This window comes from Mercenaria mercenaria, unplaced genomic scaffold (assembly GCF_021730395.1).
Source record: "Mercenaria mercenaria strain notata unplaced genomic scaffold, MADL_Memer_1 contig_4710, whole genome shotgun sequence".
Lineage (NCBI taxonomy): Eukaryota > Metazoa > Mollusca > Bivalvia > Venerida > Veneridae > Mercenaria > Mercenaria mercenaria.
Window position 1 is genome coordinate 46448 of NW_026462960.1, and position 15117 is coordinate 61564.

General features: G+C 35.8%; 1 protein-coding gene across 1 annotated transcript in view; it reads left to right on the top strand.

Moving 5' to 3' along the window:
* The window catches only part of LOC128554091 (E3 ubiquitin-protein ligase RNF213-like), a gene marked incomplete at its 3' end in the record, with an annotated part of 33401 nt that extends 18663 nt beyond the window's left edge, over window positions 1-14738 (top strand). Inside the window, exons 8-11 of the mRNA XM_053535325.1 lie at window positions 317-605; window positions 12089-12193; window positions 13476-13583; window positions 14546-14738. Coding sequence (XP_053391300.1) covers window positions 317-605; window positions 12089-12193; window positions 13476-13583; window positions 14546-14738 — 695 coding nt within the window. The remainder of the gene's footprint in view (window positions 1-316; window positions 606-12088; window positions 12194-13475; window positions 13584-14545) is intronic.
* Between the last annotated feature and the right edge of the window lie 379 nt (window positions 14739-15117).

A 15117-nucleotide genomic window follows, 5' to 3' on the forward strand; every position in this document is an offset into this window, starting at 1 on the left:
TACATGTTATTAACAACAGTGTGCAATTGTGTGATTTGTTACAGAATGTACGGGAGTGTGTAGATTGCTTATTGCAGAATTTGGACAAGTTATTTTCTGAGTAAGTATTTTCTGTGTACCGGATTTATATAGCCTATTTAGTATACATTGTAAAGTATAAATGTTGACAGATTTGGTTTCTTATTGTAAGGTATCACTGTCTTAGTAACACAAAGACATGCTTGTACAAGGTTGATGTCACCCATAGTAAACTGGTGCATCACTTTCCTAATGGGATTATTAGTAATGATCGAATATTTAAAATCTTCTCTTGCAGGAGTACCTGTTGCGAAACCGAAACAAAAATGAGCTACAAACTGTCCTCCCAAGTTATCACAGAATGTTTCAGCACTGTCGATTGTGAAGATGATACTGTATGGCGATGTGTTCAAATGTTTCTAAGATGTGTAGGAATGTTTGAAAGTTGCAACAAAGATGGAAATAACGGAGATCGTCATCGTAACCTTATGGAAGAAATCAAAGTTGTTGGTGATAGAGTGACACAGTGGATGAGTAGAAAGGAGACCCATTACCTCACAGACAAGGATAACGAAAATTACTTAAAGGTCAGTTGAAACATAATGGGTATGACTGAGATAACCTAAAACAGAACTGACATTTACCTTACTTGCAATGATTTGTTTTGTAAAACAGCTAATCGTCGTTCTTAATTAGCCCGCCCGCTTAGCTCAGTAGGGAAAGTGTTGGTCTACGGATCGTGGGGTCGCGAGTTCGATCCCCGGGCGGGGCGTATGTTCTCCATAACGAATTGATAAAAGACATTGTGTCTGAAATCATTCGTCCTCCACCTCTGATAATTCATGTGGAGAAGTTGGCAGTTATTTGCGGAGAACAGGTTTGTACTGGTACAGAATCCAGGAACACTGGTTAGGCTAACTGCCCGCCGTTACATGACTGAAATACTGTTGAAAAACGGCGTTAAACCCAAAAAACAAACAAATTCCTTTGCACTGAATTACCACATAATCCTACATCTATGTAGTGTTGCCTTAGGATAGTATACTTCAATATGTAACTATAAAATTCTGTGAAGTATATCACACGAACTGTATACATATACTATCCGGCACTTACTGAAGCGGAATACTAGTATATAAAATAGACAAAACATCTGTGGCTTCAGTATGCCTTTAGCTTCAGGGGAATCCAAAACCACTGCACACAAGGATGGGTTGTAATCAAAGAAAGTTCAGAACCATAATTCTTTCTTGAATAATTTTCTTTCATTTTAGATCATTTGACTACAATGTGCTCAAGGGTGATGTTAGCATTATGATCACCCATCACACGACAGCATTTTGTTGTAAAATATTTGCGACTTTGTTTCTTCAGTAGTCTGCAAAAGATTTGCAAACAATCTAAACAGAATGGAAAAGTCTGTAAGATATGGCATAATTTCAATGATTGCAAGATTACTTACTCAAGTAACAGAAGAGTTACGGAACTTGAAATACCGAGTGTTCTATTATCTCACATTGTTAACACATTAGCACCCACTGTTTCTAATTTTCAGACAAGGTGTTTAGAAATTTATATATCGAATTGTCTCTTCAGTTTTTTTTATACAGTTGGGTATTTTGTCATTTTTGCTAGATTTTAACTTAGCGGGGAATAATTTTAATTACACGGTCTCGCCTAACAAGTTGACTTTATTGTGCGTGTGAGGTTAGCGTGCCCCAAACACGTTTGTAGTCGCAATTTCCTTTTTAAAGATGACTAACCATTCCAAGGTTTTGTCCCTGTTTCATCTTGCTTCTTGTCTGTACCGTTTTAAGTATAATGTATATTATCTTGTATATTGGTTGTCTTTCTTCCATTTTTAGCTCGTCGAAGTTTAGAAAAAAATTTACGAGGTATTGTCACTTGATCGTCGGTGTCGGCGTTGGTTAAAATTTTTGTTTATGTCCATCTTTCTCAAACACTAAGAGCTACAGCTTTGAAACTTTGCACAATTGTATACCATCATTAAAGAACTGTGTAGGCCAAGAACTATAACTCTGATATGCATTTTGTTAGAATTATGGCCCTTTTTGTACTTTTGATTAGGTCCACCTTTTCTCGAAAACTATGGGAGCTACAGCTTTGACACTTTGCACACTTAATTATCATCATTAGAGGACTATTTAGGCCAAAATCCATAACACTGATATCCATTTTGTCCGAATTATGGCCCTTTTTAGCTCACCTGAGCAATGCTCAGGTGAGTTTTTCTGATCGCTCAATGTCCGGCGTCCGTCGTCCGTCGTCTGTCGTCCGTCGTCTGTCGTCTGTCGTCCGTCGTCTGTCAACATTTAGCTTGTGTATGCGATAGAGGCTGTATTTTTCAATTAATCTTCATGAATATTGGTCAGAATGATAACCCTGATGAAATCTAGGCCGAGTTTGAAAATGGGTCATCTCGGGTCAAAAACTAGGTCACTAGGTCAAATCAAAGAAAAACCTTGTGTATGCGATAGAGGCTGTATTTTTCAACTAATCTTCATGAGTATTGGTCAGAATGATTGCCTTGATGAAGTCTAGGCCGAGTTCGAAAATGGGTTATCTCGGGTCAAAAACTAGGTCACTAGGTCAAATCAAAGAAAAACCTTGTGTATGCGATAGAGGCTGTATTTTTCAATTGATCTTCATGAATATTGGTCAGAATGATTGCCTTGATGAAATCTAGGCCGAGTTCGAAAATGGGTCATCTCGGGTCAAAAACTAGGTCACTAGGTCAAATCAAAGAAAAACCTTGTGTATGCGATAGAGGCTGTATTTTTCAATTATTCTTCATGAATGTTGGTCAGAATGATAGCCTTGATGAAATCTAGGCCGAGTTCGAAAATGGGTCATCTCGGGTCAAAAACTAGGTCACTAGGTCAAATCAAAGAAAAACCTTGTGTATGCGATAGAGGCTGTATTTTTCAATTGATCTTCATGAATTTTATTCAGAATGATTGCCTTGATGAAATCTAGGCCGAGTTCGAAAATGGATCATCTCGGGTCAAAAACTAGGTCACTAGGTCAAATCAAAGAAAAACCTTGTGTATGCGATAGAGGCTGTATTTTTCAATTGATCTTCATGAATTTTGGTCAGAATGATAACCTTGATGAAATCTAGGCCGAGTTCGAAAATGGGTCATCTGGGATTAAAATCTAGGTCACTAGGTCAAATCAAGGAAAAACCTTGTGTATGCGATAGAGGCTGTATTTTTCAACTGATCTTCATGAAATTTAGCCAGAATGATTACCTTGATAAAATCTAGGCCGAGTTCGAAAATGGGTCATCTGGGGTCAAAAACTAGGTCACTAGGTCAAATCGAAGAAAAACATTGTGTATGCAATAGAGGATGTAGTTTTCAATAGATCTTCATGAAATTTGGTCAGAGTGATTGCCTTGATGAAATCTAGGTCGAGTTTGAATATGGGTTATCTGAGGTAAAAAACTAGGTCACTAGGTCAAATTAAAGAAAAATCTTGTGTATGCGATAGAGACTGTTTTTTTCAATTGATTTTTATGAAATTTGGTCAGGATGATTGTCTTAGTGAAATCTAGGTTGAATTTGAATATGGGTCATCTGAGGTCAAAAACTAGGTCACTTGGTCAAATCAAATAACAAACTTGTATATGTGATAGAGGCTGTATTTTTCAATTGATCTTCATGAATTTTGGTCAGAATGATTGCCTTGATAAAATCTAGGTCGAGTTTGAACATGGGTCATCTAGGGTCAAAAACTAGGTCATATCACAATCTAATAAAATGCTTGTTTTATCACAAGAGACCAATTTTTTGGTCCAATCTTAATGAAAATTGGTCAGAATATTTGTTTCCATGAAATCACTAGGTCAAACATGTTTAACACTGTTATGGTGTGTTTCTTAGGTGAGCGACCTAGGGCCATCTTGGCCCTCTTGTTCTACTTAGAAAAATTGAATTTATTGGTTAAATTTTTTGTTTAGGTCACCTTTTCTCAAAAACTATAAGACCTACAGCTTTGAAACTTTGCAAACTTGTTTATCATCATTAGGGGACAATGTAGATTGAAGAACAATAATTCTAACCTGCATTTTGTCCGAATTATGGCCCTTTTTGTACTTAAATCTGAACTATAACTCTTTTCTTACATATTGTCCAGCACTTGCAGACGAGCGACGGCAACCGTAGGCGGTGCTCTTGTTCTCCTTCTTTTTTACGTCCTCCATATTTTACATGTGTCGTTTTTCCCCCAAACTTTTCTCATTGTTTTTTTCAAATATTTTAACTGTATCGTGTTAACGAGTATTTGAAGTACTCCGTCTGCTATATATTTCCACTACATTTCTTATTGTGGATGACTTGCTTTGTGGTGTGTGGCTGTGGAGTTGCGATTTGGTGATGCTGCATTTTTGGAACGTGGCATTCTCTGTTGGATATTTATCCTTGTTATTTTTCTGGCTATGTTTGCTTTGTTAAATGCTTCTAGTGATTCTATGATACTTTTATGCTGCTGTGCGTACACGTACGTTCATACGTACGTACGTCCTTCCTTAACGTCCCGAAATCTTGTGTGTTCAACCCCTCCCACACTATTAGCCTGACTCGCTTCAAACTTTCACATATGAACAGGCTAGATGTGCAGAATACCATATAGGAAGGATTTTTTTCTGTGACTGTTTTTACTACAGTAATGGCCCTTTAATAATTTTGTTTTATAGAATAAACAGAAAATTCTTGTGTGTCCAACTCCTCCCACAGTATAAGTGATTCGCTTCAAACTTTCACAGATGAACCAGATTGATGTGCAGATGACCATAAAAGAAGGAAGTACTTTTGTGAATATTTGTACTGCAGTTATGGCACTTTGAGTTGTTGCTATATCTAGAATGGCACAGTTTGCGGAGGCCTCCGTATCCTATGGACACAGTTCTAGTTTCATATAAATTACACAGAATATGTACATTTGTTAAGAGACCTTAATCATGTTTGGTTATTGGCCAGACGGCTTGAGTAAAACCAGAATCATTGCCTCAGAATTTGTCAAAATATTGTAAATGTATTAGCAGCCACATATCTTGATATTTCCTCGTGTAGGTTGTATAGAATGTATATACCCGCATGTTCGAAATTTGCCTAGATTTCTAAAATCACACACGCTTTGGGTAACCAGAACTTAATTTATTACAAATCTTCATGTACAGGCAAAATGATCATAAAATATCATAATGATAAAAAAATCATCAAAACGACAAGTACCAAGAAACTTACACAATACATTAATGGCTACAAGATAACAGATTAGTTGAACAGCCTAACTTAATTAAATAGTATCTTCCAAGAAAATAACGTCACAGAAATGAATTTATTAAAAGCCCATGACTGTGGTATTAAAGTATTGATTCTGAAAGAATCGTCCAGTATAAACGAACATTAGTTAACACATAATTTCATCTTTAGCTTATTTACTTTGACAAAAATATCAGCAATAATTATCAGGGAAAATACAGCGTGGGGAGGTCGTGGGTTCGATCCCCGGCCGCGTCATACCAAAGACGTAAAAAATGGTACTAGTAGCTTCCTCGCTTGGCGCTCAGCATTAAGAGGATAGTGCTAGGACTGGTCAGCCCGGTGTCAGTATAATGTGACTGGGTGGGGTATCATGCCACGTGTCTACGGCGTGATATTCCAGTGAGGCAGCACTATAAAGGTGGGCATTGTGCTCACTGCTACAAGTAGACACCGGAGGGTGCATGTATTGCGCAGTCATTGCACAATCATGCATAGTTTCTAATTTCAAAGTTTGTTAAGATCATTAGCAGGGTAAACTTCCCATCATGCTTTGTATAACATTAACTAAAAAGAAAGCTCGCTTTCATCGCAGATTGTAGCGATTGTAATACAGCGTTAGGCCACACCAAATTGAAAAGTTGTTCATCGGATATTTTTCTGAAAAATTTGAGACGGCGAGCAAAAAAATAATTGTAATTTTTGTTTTGTTTTTGAGAATAATCAGGAGCGAGCGAGGAGCGAAGAAATATATTTGGCTTGATTTGGCTCTCGATTGACTAATAAAAAACTTAAAATAGAATGTACAGCCCTTTTACAATAAAAATAATTCGCCAGGGATTGAGAAAAATTGACCTGCAGACGCACAACAAAGCAAACTCGTGAAAAAAGGTAATAACATTGGCATACAGTACAGTGTAATCAAATAATGTATGCTTTTGAAAATGCTGTTAGAAAGTCTGTAATTTACAACGACAACAATGCATTTATAACCTTAAACCATAATCATGACATAGATATGTGACTTGAATATTTACTGCTATGAAAATATAGCAGTTTTAGCTTGACTTTTCGGTCAAATATCTCTGTTACTATTAAAGCTTTTGATTTGAAACTTAAAATAGTTATTTACTAACACAGTCTATTCCAGGAGAAACAATCCCTGTAACTCTGATTGAATTTTGACAGAGTTATGTCCCTTTTCAACTTAGCATATTTTGTTTAAGTTTTATATAATGTCCAATATCTCTGTCACTTTCAAAGCTTTAGACTATTATGTCCCTTTTAGTGGCAAAGCTCTAATTCAGTAGAATTGACCGTGCTGTCTTACAGACAGCTCTTGTTCTAACTTAAAACTTTCTTAACAGTTTAAATTTCTTGAAACAATGTCTCAATTAAGGTCTGAAATGGAGATTAACGTGCATTAACATTATTCTACTCGAGGATTGGAAAATGTGAAAATATAAACTGGTCTGAAGACAACTCATAATGTAAATTCCTTACCCACCCACTTTTGTAAACAAATGCAGGAAAAACAGAAAATAGAAAAGTGACATGCATCAATACGTATTTACTCATACCAAAATAATGTAGATTGATGTTATCAAATAAAATATTAAGTTTTTTTCATCCAATTTTCAATGAAAGAAATCCGATTTTTGTAGCAATTCAATTTGGTAAACTTTTGAAGAAAATGGCGTAACTGCATAAAGGGTAAATAACTTTAATGCAACTAAATATGAGTATTATGATATATTACAGACGATTTGTGCGTAGTATGTATTTATTGTGAATAAAGTCCATTTTAGGACAAACTGGGACTGGAATTCTAAGCATTTGTACACTGTTTCGTCCGTAAAACGTAGCGCAACAAATTTTGGCTTGATTTTTTACATGGGGCGAGCGCAAACCAGAAACCAAAAAATATATTTTTTTTGTGTGTTTCTGAAAATATACGAGTGGCAAATCCGATGAACAACTTTTTAATTTGGTGAGGCCTTAACTGATTATCTAACTGTTCTTATTCAAAACAATTTTGCGAGGGATAATGTTATATTTCTGTCATCTAATTCAAGGTACGGCAAGAGTGGAGTATAGAAACACAGTCCGTCCGCGCGGAATATAGTTATCTCCAACTGTTTATACAATGTGGACTTGTGATGGAGTTTGTAAAGCTGTTTTTTTGTGGCTTACCTGAACAGTGTTTAGGCTGAGCTATTAGAGTAGGTGGACGCTCCGTCGTCCATCATTCTATATCCATTGTCCTACAGCAGCATTTTTACTTCAACATCTCGTCTGAAACTGCTGGTCTGAATTACCATAAACTTGGTCTGTAGTATCCTGTCTTGGAGTACTCTCATAGGTTGTTTAAATGGTTCAGCGTGTCTCCTTTTAGGGTTCACAAAAGTTAATAATAGAAAAAAAGATTTAAAACGAGTAATTGTGCCCCAACCACTCATTTGAGGGGGCATATAGATTTGGTATTGCCCGTGCGTCCGTCCGTCCGAAAAAAGTTTGTGACGCGCCTAGCTCAAAAAGTATTTGATATAAATTGATGACACATTGCATGAGTCTTTATTATGATATGACCTTACGCACATCCTATTATTCGTCTGGCTCCGCCCCCTATTTCAAGAGTTACGATCCCAGAAATAGTCAAAAATGCACATTTTCACCTTGTGACGCGCCTAGCTCAAAAAGTATTTGATATGAATTGATAAAAACTTGCAGGAGTCTTTATCATGATATAAACTTGCGTACCTTCTATTTTTCGTCTGACTCCATCCCCTATTTCCAAAGTTATGGCCCTTGAAATAGTCAATAAGGCACATTTTCACCTAATGACGTGCCTAGCTAAAAAGTTTTTGATTTAAATTCATGACACTTTGCTTGAGTCTTTATCATGATTTGACCTTGCACACTTGGCATTCATCTTGAGAATCTTAGCGCTTATTACAGAGTTACAGCCCTTGAAATAGCCAAAAATAGTGGTTTTTGTTTGTGATGCTCATAGCTCAAAAAGTATATGGCCTAGAATAATGAATCCTTTTCATAAAATGTTTGTTGAGGCTATACCGCATTAAGACTGGAAACATCTGAATTATTTTCCCTTATTTGTGACAAATGTTCCAGTGGGGGGCACACCCTGTGTCTTACAGACACATTCTAGTTTGTTCTTGAGATTTTAGTGCTAATTACAGACTAACGGCTCTTGAAATAGCCCAAATAGTGAATGTTTTGTTTGTGATGTTCATAGCTCAAAATGTATATGGCCTAGAATAATGAATCCTTTATATAAAATGCTTGTTGAGGCTATACCCCCTTCAGACTGCAAACATCTGAATTATTGTCCCTTATTTGTGACAAATGTATCGATGGAGGCACACCCTGTGTCCTACAGATACATTCTAGTTCTCATGAAAAAATGATGGATCGGCACAAAACTTGCTCTGTTGCACCAATGTAAAGTCTCCTTTCTCAAGTTGTTTTTAAATTGTTCCGCTCGGTCCCCTTTAGTAGAAATGGTACCTGAAAAAACAATGATAAATATCAAACAGGGAATACAACGTTCCAAATACGCAGACTCCCCAAAACGAAACCCACAGCACACAGATATGCACACTTCTAACACACTCACTCACAACAAAGCAAACACACGAGGACAAAACAAACCTCACTCTTACCCCACCATGTTCCAAAATCACGGGACAGCGTAAATAAGAGTAATCCCCGCCAGGTGAATCTCTAACACACGCATTGGAAACAGAAGGCATGGCATGTAAAACACAAAAATGCTCCTGTATAATTATATAAGCAAACCTTAAGAACCAAAAACTTGTACTTATTGACTTTACAGAAGGCAGAGCATCAAGAGGAACACCCCTAAGGGCCCAACGAAACAGGCCAGAAGACAGAAATCAAAACAGTTCAGTCCAGGTGGGATTTAAGAACTGCTTATCACAGAGTCCTCCCCCTCTTCCGCCGGCGAAGAGTAGTGTCCAACTGTAAACGGGTTGAACACTAAACATGTGGTGTGTCCCAAAACAGTTGGGTAGTAACCTCTTTTAATAAAACGTTTTATATAATCTCTTTCGTAACAATAAAAACAAATCTGCGACAAGGGGTGTACAGTTTGTCCCCATGTGAATACCAATTACTTGTCTGAAAACTGCATTACAAAATCTGACGTAAATGTTTTTCAATAAAAAGGAAAGGGCTTTACAAACTTCGTCGTAGGTCCACATTGTATAATGTTTAATAATGTAGCTAGTAAAGAATGCAAGCGAGAAATATAGCATTCTCCCTGGCAAAAGTCTTTTGAATTAGGGAAGTTAGTTCGTCATTTATTAAATTAAAAGTATAAAAGTGGTATACAAAGTAGAAAAATCGTATGTACTGACTGAAGATACCTTGTAATTATTAATTTTAAACTTATCCAGAATTTCGCCAGAATTTTTTATCGACCAAAATAAGTGTTTACCGAAGTTTTCGTATACTTTATCGCAGTATCTTTTCATTTGGGCTTTTACAGCAGTAAGACATGATGTTAATAGCTTTGAAATATTTGTAGTGGTACAAGAGCTTGAATCAGTGATGAAACGAACCTTATATGGTTGTTTATGCAATTTAGGAATCCAGTACATGGTTGGAAGTATAATTTGTTGATCATCTATACGAACTTTCAATTTATAAACTTCAGTGATGTGATCAGTGACCAAATTTTGTTCAGCAGAAGGACTCAATGTATAAGCTTTAGTCTATTTAGTTTGTTTTGTAAAACATTATTATAATGTAGGCGTCAAATGAGGATAATATTGTTGGCCGCCTTTTCTGCTGGAACTAAGACATACTTAGAATGAAATTTTTGGATTTCATTTTTCAGATGTTTTAAAGTAAACTTAGGTTTTGGTGGATGTAGGTGTTCATTTGTTTGACAAAATTATATACGAGAATCGACAATGTTGAACACATTACGTTTTCAAGACGTTAATGCATTTGGATCAGCATTCTCACGATGACACCATTTAACACAAAATTTTTGATGGATTCCTTAATCTGACACGACAAGCATCAAAATCAATATTTAGGTCCTTTCAAGAATAAACTACGATTACGCTTGTCTTTAATAATATCAAAACTACCAGTGATGACATGACCGGCATCTGAATAGCAAAATTTTGAGTTTTTTACATTCGCAGTAAGAATGGACATTTGTTTGAACATCTAGGTCGGAAACAATATGTAACATTTCTAACAAGCGTTTTATATTTATAACAGGTAATAGGAACTTTAGAGTTTCTGAAATATTTAGGCACAGAATCAATGACGCGTCTGCTACGAAATATACTGGGTACATCGATGAAGTCAATACCTTTATTCATGAAACCTGTTCCAATGATAAAAACTACAAATAAAGCCGCACAAAACTGAAACGTATATCGCACATCTCACACTAAAAAGATTTTATTATAGCACTGGGCAGTAAATAAGATATTTTGACACCGACGACACCGGCTTTGTTGTTTTAGCGGAAAGGTGACTGTCATTTCTTTTTTAACTTTGGAAAGTTTCAGTAATTGCAGATCCGCAAAGTAAATGCTATCCCGAACGACATGGCCGATATGCAAATCAGGGACATTTGAAAACACAATGTGCGTGCCAAATAAAGTTGAATCACTTCTTTCGTCACAATTTTGGTAGGGGTTTGGTGTGATTCTGACATAGAATATACATTTTCATTTCAATCCGACATTTCTCATACATGTTGAGCTTGGAAACGATATTGATACAAAATGTCTTTATCTCTTGAATAACATTTTCATTTTCTTTCCTAACATACCTGTAAACAATCAGAAGTAAGAAATTCCACATCTGTTTTTAAAATAACTTGTAATAGAAAGGCTTTAAGCAAATTCCTTTTTTGAAACACTTGATAGATTTTCACCAAACTTGGTCTGTAGTGTCCTTGGAGGGTCTTTTCTCCGGGATGTTGAAATTAACCTATTTGACCTAGAGTGCGCTAACAATAGAAAAATATTTAAACAACGTCTGATGAACCACTTGCTGGCTCTTTAGCAACTGTTGTCTGTAGAATCCTGTCTCAAACCTCTCTATTTTTTAATGGTTCCACTCCACCGTTTAAGGGTCCGCCGGAGTAGAATTAGAAAACCCTTTAAATGACCTCTTTTCATGAACACATGAAGCAGTTGGCGGATCTTCAGCAAGATTGGTTTATATTGAATAGTCCTTTCTCAAGTTTGTTCAAATGATTCCTTTTGACCTCTTTTTAGAGACCACTACCACTGAAAAAATTGATAAGATCTTTAATTGCTTTCCTATCATGACCTATTTAATATATCTTCACCAAAATAGCAGTGGTGTGCAACTGGAAAGTTAACGCAACTGTACAGCAGGGGTTGCACAATAATTAAATTGAATGACTTTGTTAGCTGCCTGTCAGATTGCTCCCATTCTAGTTCAACATCTACTTGTCGTGTCATTATTCCAGTTATTTAGCTATAACTTAAACTAATTTGTAATATATCATTGAGGTACTTTTATATAAAAGTAATATAATCTTTCAGTACCAATAAACTGTGCTCATTATTGTAGTGAATTTTTGTCTGTGCTCTTTATCAGGATCTTAAGGTAAGGAACAACTGAAGTTAGTTCTCTCAAATAATTGCATCATTATTGGTTACTGGTCTAATAGAATGTAGTTTTCAGAATTTCATAAAAACATTTGTTTGGTCTTAAAGCATTATTTTTATCTTTCAATAATATAGGTTTGGAACGAGTTGCATGCCCACGACACGGTTCGTTCGGAGAAAATAAGGGACGCATGGAACAAAAAGTTGTCAGAAACCTTGTCTAACAAGTTCGGGAATCGTGTATGTATCGTAATATGTTTGTATCCATCAAAAGTAGTAATTAGAAGTTATGGAAAGCATATTGTAATCTTTTTATCGTGAAAAAAAATTCATAGTTACCCCTATAACTGCATGCCGGACATGATTCGATTCTTTCTTTAATACAAATGTATAAATGGTAAAAATGTTCAAAAGAAATGATAAAATCCTGTATACATGCTTGTCTCATTGACATTTTGTATAAGACGTTTTTACAAATTATTTCCCTGCTCGGAAAAGCAAAACTATCTTGAGTAGACTATCAACATGTCAGATGTTGACGGGTTTTTTTATATGTCCGACGTCAGTCTGTCTGTCGTCGATCTGTTGTCTGTCTGTCGTCTGCCAACATTTAGCTTGTGTATGCGATAGAGGCTGTATTTTTCAATTGATCTTCATGAAATTTGGTCAGAATGATTGCCTTGATGAAGTCTAGGTTATGTTTGAATATGGGTTATCTGGGGTCAAAAACTAGGTCTCTAGGTCAAATCAAAGAAAAACCTTGTGTATTCAATAGTGGCTGTACTTTTCAATTGTGAAATTTGGTCAGAATGATTGCCTTGATGAAATCTAGGTCGAATACGAATATAGGTTATCTGGGGTCAAAAAGTAGGGCATTAGGTCAAATCAAAGAAAAACTTTGTATATGCGATAGAAGCTGTATTTTTCAATTGATCTTCATAAAATTTGGTCTGAATGATTGCCTTGATAAAATCTAGGTTAAGGTCGAATATGGGTCATCTAGGTTTAAAAAAATAGGTCACTGGGTCAAATCAAAGAAAAACCTTGTGTATGCAATAGAGGCTGTATTTTTCAATTGATCTTCATGAAATTTGGTCAGAATGATTGCCTTGATGAAATCTAGGTCAAGTTTGATATGGGTCATCTGGGGTCAAAAAGTAGGTCATTAGGTCAAAGAAAATACTTTTTTTTAAACTCAAGAGACAACATTTTTGGTCCAATCCTAATGAAAATTGGCCAGAATATTTGTTTCCATGAAATCACTAGGTCAAACATGTTTACACTGTTATGGTGCGTTTCTCATGTGAGCGACCTAGAGCCATCTTGGCCGTCTTGTTATAATGATATGAGAAACGTCTTTTCTAGCGTTACGCAAAGTGATTGAGCGATAATACGCACGCCGCAAATGACGAAACTTTCATTTTATATATAATGCAAATATTATAATAATAATTAATCTCATACGTTTGTCAACCATGTTACAGGCAAAATTATTTCAATGCTTATATTTTGTATCTAACAGCTTAAAGCAAAAGATCATCGTATGAGTTGGTTTGTGAAGCACTATTGCAAAAACTTTGACAGTTTCAACCCATACATGCAAGAACATTTGAGCAAACTAGCGTTTGAGGTAATATGATTTTAACTCCTACATGTTTTGCTTACGTGTCTAGTCTTTTCTATTCGACAAAATATGTCAAATTAGTAGGTCCTATATCAATCTCTGTTAGAGATGAATGGTGATTTGACAGTGTCTAAAACCATCCTTTCTCGATCTTTTATAATAATTGATGTTTGAAAAATGTTAGTGTATCATTAACTGGGTGTCGTTACACTACTGAATTATTGTCAAGTTGCGAAATGACCATTCATCCCTATAGTATTTTGGTCAGCTGATTCGAATTGTTCGCCTAAATTATAATATATATTATATAAAATAAAAAAGAGAGTTTGTATTAAGAGTAGATAAATGCAGCGTACCCAACAACGTACTGTATAGCAGGTTTGGTTTGATCGAGTTTGGTATGAGAGGTAAAAACAACACCTCTGACAATGGTAAATATAAATAAATACCAACGTATGGACTCATACATTCAAGGGATCGGAAATAATAACAAAGCTGAATATAAGGACATAAACGGCCGCCACACAACACTTAAAGACATCTGTTCTTACAGTTAGATAAATCACGATCGGTGTGATTTAGCATTTTAATGTTAAACCATTTTAACCAACGTTTGAAATGTTTCCGTTTGCATAAAAGGACAAACAAATAAAATGAAAGTTCATTAGATAGTGTGAAGGTGACAATGGAAGCGAGGACAAGTCCTGTCGTTGATTTGTTTTAGCCACTGGGGAAAGAAATACACATCCATTTGAATTAGTGTAAAAGTTTATTTGGTTGATACAATTGTTTAGTTTTGAATAAGATTGCATAAAATGTACGATTGCAGAATCCTGAAGCCTTCAGGTGGAGAATCGGGTATTAATAAAGAAACGTTCTCGTTAAGGCTTGTATCAATTACACTTTGTAATATTGTTTGTTATTTCTCCAGTTTTCGTATCCAGGTCGTTTTTATTTTGATATTCTAGGCAGTAAAAATAGGACATAAACAGGAATACTCAAGTTTCACAGACAGCGAAAATAAAAAATTTGGGGAACTGCTGTCAAATCTTTTTCTCACAGAATGGAACAAGTTCGAGAAAGAAAGCAATAACGAAGAACACACGATGGTTCGATTTCTTTTAAACTGGTCAGCTTTCAATGAATATCTGACAATTTATTGTGAGTAGCTTTTATTTTTAATTTCTCAGTGTAATGTATTTTAGTCCCCTAACGATGTTTTTGTGTTTAAACGACAGCTCCTCCAAAACCACTGAATGGATTTTGATGAAACTTGGCCTGGATGTTCCTTGGGTGGTCCTCTATGGAAGTGGTTCAAATGGTTTCGCTTGGTTACACATAGGGGCCACCAGAGCTAAAAATGTAAAAGTCTTCAAACGACATCTCCTAAACCGATGGTCCGATTTTGAAATAATTTCACAGAAATGGATCTTATGTCACCCTCTACCAATATTGCTCAGATTATACCGATTCGTCAAAAAACATAGCCGCCAGGGAGCGTGGTCTCTTTTCCATACATGTATATAGTGAAAATTTTATA